Consider the following 14,247-nt stretch of genomic DNA (forward strand, 5'->3'; position numbering starts at 1 on the left):
CATATGAATAGATATATATATATATAGATATACAAACAGATATATGAGTATAGAGAATATATATTATATAGATATATTATATATATATAGATATTAGATACGAATAATACACACACACACAGCCCACAGACACAAAACATAGATATAGTATATCTATATAGAAGAGTATATAGATATAGAGAGAAGAAATAATATATAAATAGCTAAATATATTTATATTATATATAGATATAATATATATATTTAATATTATAATTATTTATAAAATATATATATATATAATTATATATAATATCTATATATATAGATATAGTATATTCATATATGATAATTAAAAAATAATAATAAGAATCTTTCTGATGAAACTGTTGCATATATTTTCCCAAAAATGCGGGATTAAGCTTTAGAATAGCATTGCCAGTCATTCTTAACCATCCTAAAAGGGGCTTAAGATGTTATAAAGAGAGATCATTGTGGAACTTCATTTTATGAAGCTTTAAACCCATAACTGACGGGTAGCATTCATAGACGGCCGGGGCCGGGGGCCCGCTGCTCGGGGGCTTATATCGGCGCCCAGGCATGCACGACCCACTCATGCAAATACCAGCATCCATTCTATTTCTTCGTAAATTACTACGATAGATATGTTGATTTTCGTTTCATTATTTGTTGTACAGTGTATACTTGCCCCAAACTCCTGATACATCGAGACGAAGAGTATTTTGTTGTTGTAATAGGACTCCATTCTCTTTGTAACGGTAGGTTCATGTCTGAGCCGCCTGGTGGTCCAGCATGTAAGGTCGGTCACCAGCTGATACTATTTGTAATTCATGTTGTGATGCTTTGGAGGTGAGTACGTGGTAGGGTCACCAGTTCCTTCCACGATAGACTCCTATAGTTGAATCATGTAGTCGAGTCTATAGTCCGAATAAAATAAGCAGTGTGCGGCATCATGGAGTGAACAAAAAAAAAAAATGTCGGTGTGTTGCATTTTTTTTTTGTTTGTTGCATGGTAAAAAAAAATGCGAGGGTAAAAACCGACCTTATCACACTTTCAATGGCAAAAAAATAATCTTTTGCTGGTGATGTAAAAAAAAAAAAAAAATCATGGCCATATTGTCCATGATACTCTGTTAGGGCAGGTACGTAAGTGCCCCCGGCAGATGGTCCCACCATGCCATGGCATGTGCGTGTACATGCCACCCATCGGAAATGGGTTAAGTAAGGAAACAGAGATTGCTGAATCTTACTTGGCGCTTTCCTGCCCAGTGGTGATTGCGCTGACCAGAGTACCTGAGGGAAGATGTCGGTGCACCCGCCCCCAAAGAGGAAGGAGATCTACAAGTACTCGGCCCCATGGACTCTCTACAGCATGAACTGGTCAGTCCGGCCAGACAAAAGATTCAGGTAAGGGCCTTCTCTCTCTCTCTCTCTCTCTCTCTCTCTCTGTCCTCCTCTCTTCCATCTCTCTCTCCTCTCTCTCTCTCTCTCTCCCTCTCTCCCTTTTCTCTCTTCCTTTTCTCTCTTCTTCTCTCTTTCCTCTATCTCTTTTTCTCCTCTCTCTTCCCTTCTCCTCTCTCTCTCTCTTCTCCTCTCCTTTCTCTCTCTCTCTCTGTTTTCTTCTCTCCTCTCTCTCCTCTCTCTCTCTCTCGTTCCTCTCTCTTTCGCCTCTTTCTCTCTCTTCTCTCTCTTTTCTCTACTCTTCTCTCTCGCTCTCTCTTTCCCTCTCTCTCTTTCTCTCTCTCGCTTTTCTCTCCTGCCTATCTCCTGTCTCTCTCCTCTCGCTCTCGCTCCCTCTCTCTCTCTCGCGCTCTCTCTCTCTCTTCCTCTCTCTCTGCTCGCTCTTCTCTCTTCATATTATATATATAATTATATATATAATATTATATATATAATAAAGAATATATATTAGATATAAAATATATATATATGAATGTATGTATAAATATGTGCATATATGCTTTCCAGGCTGGCAGTTGGGAGGTTGTCGAAAAGTGGGGGGGGAAAAAAGGTTTTTTTTACACCAACAAAGTGCAGATTGTTTCAGCTGGATGAAGATACATCAGAGTTTGTGGTTCGGTCCACCTTCGACCACCCTTACCCAACCACGAAGATCATGTGGATCCCAGATAGTGTAAGTGCTATTTTTTTCTTTTTTTCTCCTTTTTCATTCTCTCTCTCTCTCTCTCTCTCTCTCTCTCTCCTCTCTACTCTCTCTCTCTCTCTTCTCTCTTCTCCTCCTCTCTCTATGGGATGTTGATTTTGCACTGTTTAATAGGCATTTATTTTATTAGTGTTATAAGATTAATTGTTACCCAGTTGGCACAGAGAGCAAGAAAACACGGCATACCAACAGTAATATAAGTTCATTTATTGTATTAACACACATATGGCTCAACAACTCCTTAGTTACCAAGCGTCAGTTATAGCCTACTATCTCACCTTGTCTTGATTTGGAAAGTTCTTTTGTATATTCATTCGACATATATATTCTTCAATGTTAGCCAGTATTTAATAACACTTTAAATCATAAAATAATAAAACATAGTCCTCATGCAAAAAACACATTTTCCCTCATTTTCAAGCAATGGGGAAATCAGCGCAGTCACTAGGCATGCTGAGAGACTCCTGCTGTATGAAATCATGTGAGCATCTGTATGTAACATTATTCACAAAAAAATACAGGGAACAGTACATAAATCTGTAGGGATAAGGTTAACCTTTAGCATCCATGGAGGCCCAAACTAATGAGTTGTTGAAAATATAGTCATTCTATACTGGAGAGTTTCCACAGAACTTTGGAAGACTGTATATGCACAACTTATTCATACCATTTAGTGCATCTTAAGAACATAGTTAGAATCACACAAGCCATCAAGGCACTCTTGACACCTGGGTTCAGGCCCAAAACATGTTTTTAAGTACATCTTAGCTCCCAGTTGCAGTTGGTAGGTGCGTCTAATTTCCCCATTCCTTGAGTTTGAGGGGAGGATTGTAATGCTATTGCAATTGTTATTATACACATTATATTACTGTACTAATAGCAATAAAAAATTAAAAATCCATCCAGATACAAGGATAAGGGTAAACAGGTACAATAGGCAGGATGAGTAGCCATATATCAGAGTGGCTGTGGCATGTATGTTCTTACCCCTAGTAACACGAGTTAAAACATTAAGTTTTTCTAGTCAGTCTTTTATTAAGGTTTATCAAATTTCAATCTAAATTAGTGAAATAAGAATTCTGGTATGTCTACTGACCAGAAATGAAATATCAAGACCTGTTAGCCACAAGTGGTGACTACCTGCGTGTGTGGCAGCAGGGCGCAGATGGGGACACCAGAATGGCTTGCTTGCTCAACAATGTAGGTGTTTTAAAGCAGATAGTATCGTGGCTGCAATATTAAGTTGCACAACTAGTTAGAAAAAGGAAGAATGCATGTACTTACATAGATATGATATAAATATCTCTATCCTAATAATATATATATATATATAATATAGATATAGAGATAATTAATTCTACATACATACATACATACATAAAACATACATACATACATACATTACATACATAACACAAGATATATAGAATATCTAGATATATATAGAGAAGATATAATCGATGATAAGAGAGAATACAGTCTAGAGAGATATATTATATATATAATAAGAGATAGTATATATATATAATTAATATATAGATGAATATAGTATTACATTAGAAGACATTACCTACATTATAGATTCAGATATATTAGAGATAAGAATGTTATATATATATATATAATATATATAATATATTATATGACAGGTGATACAATATAATATATTATATATAATTATATCTTTATATATATATATTAGAGATATATGTAATATATTATAATAGATATATTACTTTACATATATATCTATCTATAATATATACATATATATATATTAGATTATAATAGATATATATTATATAGATATCGATGTATATACTATTATAATTATAAGATATATCGTATATATCGAATATATATATAATATATGAAGATAATACTAGTATAATAATTATATCGGTATATAAGGAGCGATATTATAGATTATAGATATATTGGAGTATATATAAGAGTATGTACTATATATAATATTATATATATATGTAATATAATATATAGATAGATATATATATATATGTAGATATTATATATAGTAGATCTATGTGATGATATATCATGATAGTATATAGAGATATATAATATAGTAGGATAGATAATAGAGATAGATAAGATATATACACATTATAACATAGATATAGATGAAAGTTAACATACATATATATAGATACAGATACATACAGACATATATAGAGTATATATAGATATAGATATATATATATATATTTATATAATAGATAGAGTAGAATAATATATATATATAGATATATTATTATATATATATATTTATATATATATATATATGTCACTATATAATATATATATATATCTATATATATATATTAATATATATTATATATATAATATATGTATGTATATCGAAATATATATTATATATATATAAGATATGTAGGGGATATTATATATAAGATAGCTATATAATATATACTATAAGATATATATATATATATTAGAATTACAAATACATATATAAGATATATTATATAATATATTATAAGTAACATTATTTAAATACATATATAGATATATATACACTCATATACAGAACATATAGTAGACAATATACATTTCATATATATATATATATATATGTCTATATAAATATATATATATGTATGTATTATATTATATATTATATTATATATAATATCTATATATATCTATATGTAAATTAGATATATAGTATGTATTGATGTATATCTATATATGTATGTATATAGATATATATTATATTAATAAATATATATATAATTATATATGTATGGAGCTATGTATAGTCTAGATATGTATGCTATCATATATATATATATATTATATCTATATTTACTATAAGATATATATATAGTAATAGATAGTAGTTACGATGTAGATATGATATATATATGCATATGTATATATGTATATATATAAGTCTATATATGTATAGATGTATATATCTATCTATGTCTATATGTATATAATATATATAATATATATATATATGTATATAGTATATAGTATATTATAGGATATATATATATATATATATATAGTATAATATAGATAATGTACACCCACACACACACCACACCCCCCCCCCACACACACACACACACCCACACACACACACACACACACACACACACACACTGAGTGCGTGCCGTCGCGTGCGTGCGTGCGTGCGTGCGTGCGTGCGGGTGTGCGTGTGTGCGGTGTGTGTGGTGTGTGTCTATTAATATATAAATTCTATCTATATATTATATATCATATATATACTATCTATATAGAGGCATTATTATATATATATATACATTTAGATATATATATATATATAGATATAAGAGACTATATAGATATATATATATATATATATATATATGTCGAGATAATATATATCTATATATATAGATAGAGATATATAGTATGCATATATATCTATATGCAATATATAGATATGATTATATATTATACATTATATAACCAAATACATATATAGCATATATATATATATAGGCATATTCAGATATAAATATAATAGACAATATAACAAATAGACCGATTATATACACTGTATATATACAGGTAATATATACATGGATATATATAGATATATATAGATAATATATTATATATAGATATACTATATATATACAAACATATGATAACATATATAATACAATAGATATATATATATATATATATAGTATTATATATATATAATAATCTAGATATATATATATGTAGATTATACATATATATATATATATATATAGAATTATATATATGATTACAGAGAACATATATACATAGCACATATATACATATATACATAATTCCATAATTATATATTAATATAGATATTATAATATATAGAATATATTATAGATATATATATAGATTATAGATATAGATATAAATATATATATATAAGAGATAGACTATAGATAGATATATATAGAGTATATAGATAGATAGCGATATCTATATATATAATACATAGATATATATACAGAATAGAATATAATACAATTAGATATACATAATATATAGATTACAAGATATAATATATTATATACGAGGAGATATCGATATACATAGTAATAGAAACCTATTATGATATGAGACATATATAGATAATATAGCTATACTATAGATATACAATATAATATATATAAATATATATATATATATATAGATATATAATTATATATAGATATAGATATATAGATATAGTACACTATAATAGATAGTGGTAGAATATATATATGTGTGTATAATAGATAGATGTGTGGTATAGATATATATATGTGTGTCTATAAAGATATGTGTGGTATTATATATATATATGTGTGTAATATATATATTATTGGCTATATAGAGATATCGTGTGTAGATATGATTAAATATATATTTTTTATTATATGAATATATATATATTATAATATACTATATATAGATCACAAACATATAGTATATATATAATATATATATATAAATATATATATAATATATATTAATATTAATCATATATTATTATATATATATATATAGTGAATAATACGTGTATATATATGTGCATTATAATGTGTATATATAATTATGGTAGATATATCTAATATTATCTATTATATAATATCTATAAAATATATCTATAAATATATAATTAATATATAGCTATATACTAATATAGATATTTCTACATAAGATATATATATATAATATATGATATTATATATATGATAATATAATATATTATATATACATAGATATATAGACATGATATATATTATACATATAATTTAAATATATAGAGAAGTAGAATATATGTAGATATCTATATATAGATATATAGCTATATAGATACAGATTAGATATAGAATTTGTATATATAGATATTTAGATCATATATAATATACAAATATATATATATATCATATAATATATAATATATATTATATTATATATAGATAATATCTAATTATATCTTAGATATCAACATTATAGTATATAATAAAATACTGATATAATATACATATATAATATATATACTATATATATATATATATATAATATATATATTATATATATTATATATATATATATAAATAAGATTATATATATATATATATATAGACATATATATATATATATATAATGAGTATATATATAAGAGATAGATATATATATATATATAATATATATATATATTATATATATACATATATATAATATCTATATAGAATATATATATATAATATATACAATATATATATATATTAATATGTATATATATAATGGTATATTACATAAGATAATATAGATATAATAATATTATAACGAACGAATATATATCTAAACTATAATATAATATTATATATATCGATATGTATATTATATTATATATATATTATATATATATATAAGATAGATAGATATATATGTATAAATATATATATGTATATATATATAACATATAATATAACATAAATATAACGATTAAGATTAATATATAGATCTATATATATAAAGATAATATTATAATAAATAAAGAGGGCTATATATAAATTATATATAGATATAAAATATATATATATATAAATATGTAATATATATAAATATATATATATCTATATAAATAAGTTCTATATAGTTATATAGATAAATAAATTATATATTATATAGATTATATAATATAATTATATATCTATAGATAATATATTTTTATATCATAATATATTATTTAGTTATATAGATAATAGATTTATATATATATATTATATATAATATCTGTTATTTATATATTATATCTATATCTATAATATATATAATATATATATATCTATAGAGAAGCTATATATATATATATATATTTATACTATATAAGATATAATTTATGATAAGAGATATTTAGAATATAACATAGTAATATATATACATATATATATATATATACATATAGATAATATTATCTATATGAATAGATAATGATTCAGGATATATATATAGAAATAGATATATATATAAAAATAGCAGATATATATAAATATATATAAATAAATATCTATCTTATAATAATATTATACGAATACTATATAGATAGATATAGAGTATATATATGTATATGTATATATTATATATGTATATAATATATATGTAATATATATATATATAGATATATATATATATATATAATATATATATCAGATACTTATAGATATATATATATGATATTTAGATATATATGTAGAGAGATGATATCGATGATATTAGAATATATATAATTATATAATAGAAGAATTATAGATTAGAATAGATATCTAAATAAATAAATAAATAGATATGAATAAGCTATATATTAGATATATAAATTATATATATAGAATATATATATCATATAAATATATATAATATATAATATAGTAATATATATACATATAATAGATATATCTTTATTATATGATATATATATATATCTATATATTAGATATATATTATAATATAGATAATAGTAGATGTATATATATGTATATATTATTATATAGCATATATATAGACATATATAGATCTAGATATATATAGGTAATATATATATCTATAGCATAAATATATATATAATATACTAATATATATATATCTCTATCTATACATATCGATATATTATAATCTATTCTGTATATATATACATATACATAATATAAACTTAGATTATAGATATCTCTATATATCATTGATATCGGTAATAACAACCCCCTTCCCGGACCGAACTAGGGTACTCCTGGTCTGAAACCGGAGGCGCAGGCTACTCCCCTGTGGCATTGAGATTCACGTTCATAAATTATACTCAGGACATAGACGTAGGATGAAATGCTACATCAATGTCCACGCGTGCCCCCCCCCGGGGACAGTGAGCGTAAACTAGCTTCATATCACGTATGAGAGACACGGTAATGCTAGGAGTAAGAAGATCTAGTTGCACACTCCTTTCAGTGGGGGTGCATGGTTGGTTTAGCATCTGGCCTCGGTTTCATCCCTGTGGAGAGACCCTAGGTTCGAGGCATGGTTAAGGAGGGTTTGAGATCTATATATATATATATATGAGATATATAGATAAGAGATATATAGAGATTCTAGAATCTATATATATATATATTATAGATAGAGTATATACATATATCATACATTTATCTAGATAGATATATATACATTACATTATTATAATATATATAGATATACAGTATTATATATATATACATTAATTATATATAGATATATAACATGATGTATTATATATATATTAATATATAGATATAGATACGATAATATATAGAGATAAATATAATACTATATCTAATAGATTTATAATAAATATTATATACGATACTATAATAATATCTATATAGACATATATATATATATAGTATATCGAGATATCTAGTATATGATATATATAGAGATCTAGAGAAGAGATATAGCTATATATATATAGAGATATAGGACTAAAATAATGATTATATTATATATATATATCTATAGATAAATATATAGTAATATACTATACTATAGATATAAGAATCGACTATATATATAATATAATATATAGATATATATTTAGAATAGATAATAAGAGTAGATGATATATAAATATATATATAACGTATATATTATAATATATATATATATATATATATACCCATATATTATATATATATATATATAATATAGATAGATATATATATATATATTATATATTATATCTATATATATATATTAATAATAGATATATATCTAAATATATATATATATATATATATATATATATATATATATATATTAATATATATTATATATAACTTATATATATAATATATCCTATATATACGATAATATATTAATAATATAGATATATATATATAAATAAATATATATATGAATATATTTAGATATATATAATATAAGGATACTTAAAAAGAGCTATCTATATAATATAAGCTATATATATATATAATCATATCGAGATATATAAAGGATATTATATATAATAAATATATATAAAGATATCTATATATAAAGATATAAGATATATAATATACAGAGAGAGATTAATAAATATAGATACACATCACGTATATGAGTAGAGATAATAAGTCTATATATATAGACTTATATATAGACTAATATATAAATATAAAATCATACTATATTAGGAAGATAGTATATATATAATATCCTAAATAGGTAGATATAATAATATAATAATATATATAAATAAGAAGAAGAGATAATTAGAGATATATATAAAAAATATATATATAACATACATAATATACGAATATATAGAATATAGAGTAGAATACGATATATATAACAGAATAGATATATACAGATCATATATAGATAAATGATAAGATAGATAGAAGATATGATAATATAAGAAATATATATAGAGAATGAGATGTCACTATATATTAAAGAATTATATACTAATGATATATAGTATATATATAGAGATGATATCTAGATATAGAGAATATGAGTATAGATTAAGATAGAGAAGATATAAATATGATAGAGGATTAGATAATATATTATATAGGTAAAGAGATATAGACTATATTAAGATAGAGATATATAGATATATATATATAAGAGATATAATAGAGTAGAAGAGAGGATAAGATAAATAGAATATAAATATATAATATATATATACTTATAATATATAGGTGATAGATGTATAAGAGGAATATATATTAGATGACGATGTGATAGATATATATATATATATATATATTGAGAGCTTAATATAATATAGAGTATATAGATATATATATATATAAGGGAGATATATATGATAGACAAGATATGTATATATATATGTAGTAGATAAGTAGAATATATATAATATATATACATATAAGATATATATATATATATACTATACTAAGAATATAATAGATTATAATATACATTATGGTATTTTATAAGCAAGATTTAACAATTGTATGATGTTCCAGGACAGAATTCGGATTTCTGGCTCCCCGACCGCCATTCGGATGGATGAGGTGGAGCCACGGATAGGAGTCCTCCACGAAAACACCGCACCAATACTGGGGCCATGGAGGACTGGACAGATCGCTGGGGCGAGTCAACGTCGTGTCGAGGCCACGGAAGACCCAGCTCATGCCCATGCAGGAGGCTTGACATCGCCTTCTCTAGGCAGGGCGGCAGGGACATGTTTGCCTCCGTGGGGAGTCAGGGCCTTTTGAGTTGTGGGAGAGGGTTGGGAAAGGCAGTGCACAGAAACCCATTTTGGTCTGGATGGCAATTAGGGCCAGGGCCGCGGCCTCTAGGTCATGTATGTCATGGCAGAGGAAAATGGCCATCTGCCAGGGACACATAAGCAAAGCATCATTATCAGACATGACAACATGCGACATTAGCCATACATGGCATGCACTGCTATGTTATGTGCACCTCAGAGTAGTCCTTTGGCTGTATTTGGCCTTGGGTATGGGCTAAGTTTTATCCTTAGAAATAAAAGTGTCTGTGAAGTTGTTGAAAGACTCTTGATGCAATGATATACCTTGGCTTGAGACACTTGAGGTGTATAAATACGGATTGTAATAAATGTTACACTTCGTGAACCGACCATAATTTTGCAAAATGTGTGATAATGATGATAATGATTATTTAAACCAATCAGAGATATTACCGAGAGTACAACAGAGAGAGAGATCACAACAAAAAAGATAGCGCAGACAAACCGCAATTTCGATCTCAGTTGCAGAGGATCAGTCAGAATGTTGAACCTTTTTCCACACACCTGAGCATGCGGAAAACCCCCAAAAAATGTTTTTTTCATCTATGAGACCGCGCACACCACCCCTGCTCGTCTGGCCTGGAAAGCAGGGACCACCAAACTACCTGGCAACAGTTGCTTATGGATGCTTGTGAGGTGAGTGTTCTTATTAGAGCTGGTTTATCTGCATGTGTGGTTTATACGAAAATACGTCCCACTATAAGAACAGGAAAGGATTGATGGGAGATGAAATGTCTCTGCGCCGGCTGCCAGGTGATTTCAGTGAAGTAATTTCAAGGAGTAGAAGTTTCAGGTTAGGGTAATTTGAAAATAATCTGAAAGTGTATTAAAAATTATGATTATGATGAAGAAACCTCCCATTTGAAAGAGATCGTGGTAACAGTGGGATCTGCATTCTAAAGTCGGCATCTGTCGCTCAGGTGTAATTGGATGTGCGGTCCCTTGCACCTCAGTGGCACGACCCCTCAAACAACACGGCATGTGTTATGGAATCGCTGGGCACCACATTCCTCGGTCCACATCTGTACGGCAGGTAAGTATTAGGGGGTGCAGAAAATTTATTCTATTGAGATTTTCAGGGACGTGTGGTCTGAACTTTGCTTTTTGAGAAGAGTTCAAGAAATGAGAGTTTGCGTGGGTCTCTTGCCTGAAATGTTAATGCTGTTTGATACAGTATGGAAATCTATTTCAAAGATTTTTTCATATTGTACATGAGTGCTTTTAAAAAGTAGATCAGTTGTTCTAAGGTTTATACACAAGTTAAGTTATGTTATATAATGGAGTTATAATAGGTAGAAATCTTGATGATAGTTCTCTTCCTGGCCCACAGGGGATGGACACCAGGGCATGATACGGGATGTGCAGCAAATGCCACGCGCAATTGAAGAACATCCTGGCATACCAGCAGAGGAGGAGAGATCAACCAGATCCAGTGGGGCGACGCAGCCGATTGGATGCTATCTGTACAACAAGTGTCTTGAGATGTCCGCGTGGAGTGAGTGGAATGAGTGCCGAAGTGTGCGTTTGTTTGAGTTGAGGTTATGCCGTATTTTCTGATTTATCATTATGTATTATTGATTGTGTATTTATTATTTTATTATTTGTCTACCTTTTTTCTTTCTTTCTGTTTTAGTCATGTTTACTGCAGGATAGTTATTGTTCTTACGATGATAAAAAAACAAAAAAAAAATGGGGAAAAGAGTAAAAGCTAGAACAGTACATGTTGAAGCTTTGTTATGTTGAACCAAATTGTGGTCTCAGGAGCTTGAAAGTGCATAGAAACAAGTGAGTGGCTAGTGTGAAGAATGAAAAGTTAGGTGAGGTACCGAGTCTCGGCATACTCTTAGAGTAGAATGGCGTGGCGATTCAGTTAGAAGGATCACAGGTGCATTGTTTTGTGGTGGTTTGACTCAGGAGCTTTTATAGATTCAGCCAACACGAATGAGAGTTTTAGATGAGCTTGTGGAAGTATGAGGCAAAGAACGTGGGTGACCTTTCTTTTTGGCCAGGTCAAAGAGATCAAGCTGAGGTCCTGGGTTACTTAGCAGAGGTGAAAAAGAGAGGAGGATGAGCGTACAAATGCTCCATATAAGCAGATGGAATGAAGACTTATGAAAGAATTACAATTCATAGTATATCCATATGTGAACAAGGTAAAAGAGAAAGAAATATAAGAAAAAAATTATTATTCAGAAATTTCAACTAAACATCAGTTTTATTGTGTAATTACATCTTAGGGGTAACATCATGCAGGCTGATAATAACAATGATAATGATAATACAATAATTTGAAACAAAATGATGATAAAGTTAAACCATAAAGGTATAATAATGACAGTGATGAGATGAAATATAGAAAGGCGAAAATATACCGTCCACAAAATCCAGGCGTGTAAACACTCTCGCTGCAATACTGTGTAGAGGTGTAAAGAGCAACCTTTTCAAGTGCTCGTGTGACGAGACGGTAGCAGGGCTTGTAGGAGCACTCTTGGATAGCTAGACAAGCCTGGCGAAGAAACTATCCAATCAGGGACACAGGAAGTAAGATAAGTTTTTCTTTCTTTTTTTTTTTTTTTTTTTTTTATGCATAATTATTCATTGTAGGAGCAATGAATTAGTACTGTGATTTTCTTTATCAGTAGCTACATTGCATTCCAAACAGACTTTGTTATTCTTTTGTTTTTCTGTCAGTTTCTTTGGTTTGTTTATAAGAAGGATGCCAAATCAGAAGGTTGTGTAAAGGGATAGGAAGGAATCTGGTGTC

General features: G+C 27.1%; 1 protein-coding gene across 1 annotated transcript in view; it reads left to right on the forward strand.

Moving 5' to 3' along the window:
• The window catches only part of LOC119598314 (DDB1- and CUL4-associated factor 7-like), a 44,201-nt gene that overhangs the window by 14,100 nt on the left and 15,854 nt on the right, over positions 1 to 14,247 (forward strand). The window contains exons 2-4 of the mRNA XM_037947975.1: positions 1,270 to 1,407; positions 1,969 to 2,138; positions 3,264 to 3,364. Of these exons, the coding sequence (XP_037803903.1) occupies positions 1,304 to 1,407; positions 1,969 to 2,138; positions 3,264 to 3,364 (375 nt within the window). The 5' untranslated portion in view covers positions 1,270 to 1,303. The remainder of the gene's footprint in view (positions 1 to 1,269; positions 1,408 to 1,968; positions 2,139 to 3,263; positions 3,365 to 14,247) is intronic.

This window comes from Penaeus monodon, chromosome 41, assembly GCF_015228065.2.
Source record: "Penaeus monodon isolate SGIC_2016 chromosome 41, NSTDA_Pmon_1, whole genome shotgun sequence".
Classification (NCBI taxonomy): Eukaryota; Metazoa; Arthropoda; class Malacostraca; order Decapoda; family Penaeidae; genus Penaeus; species Penaeus monodon.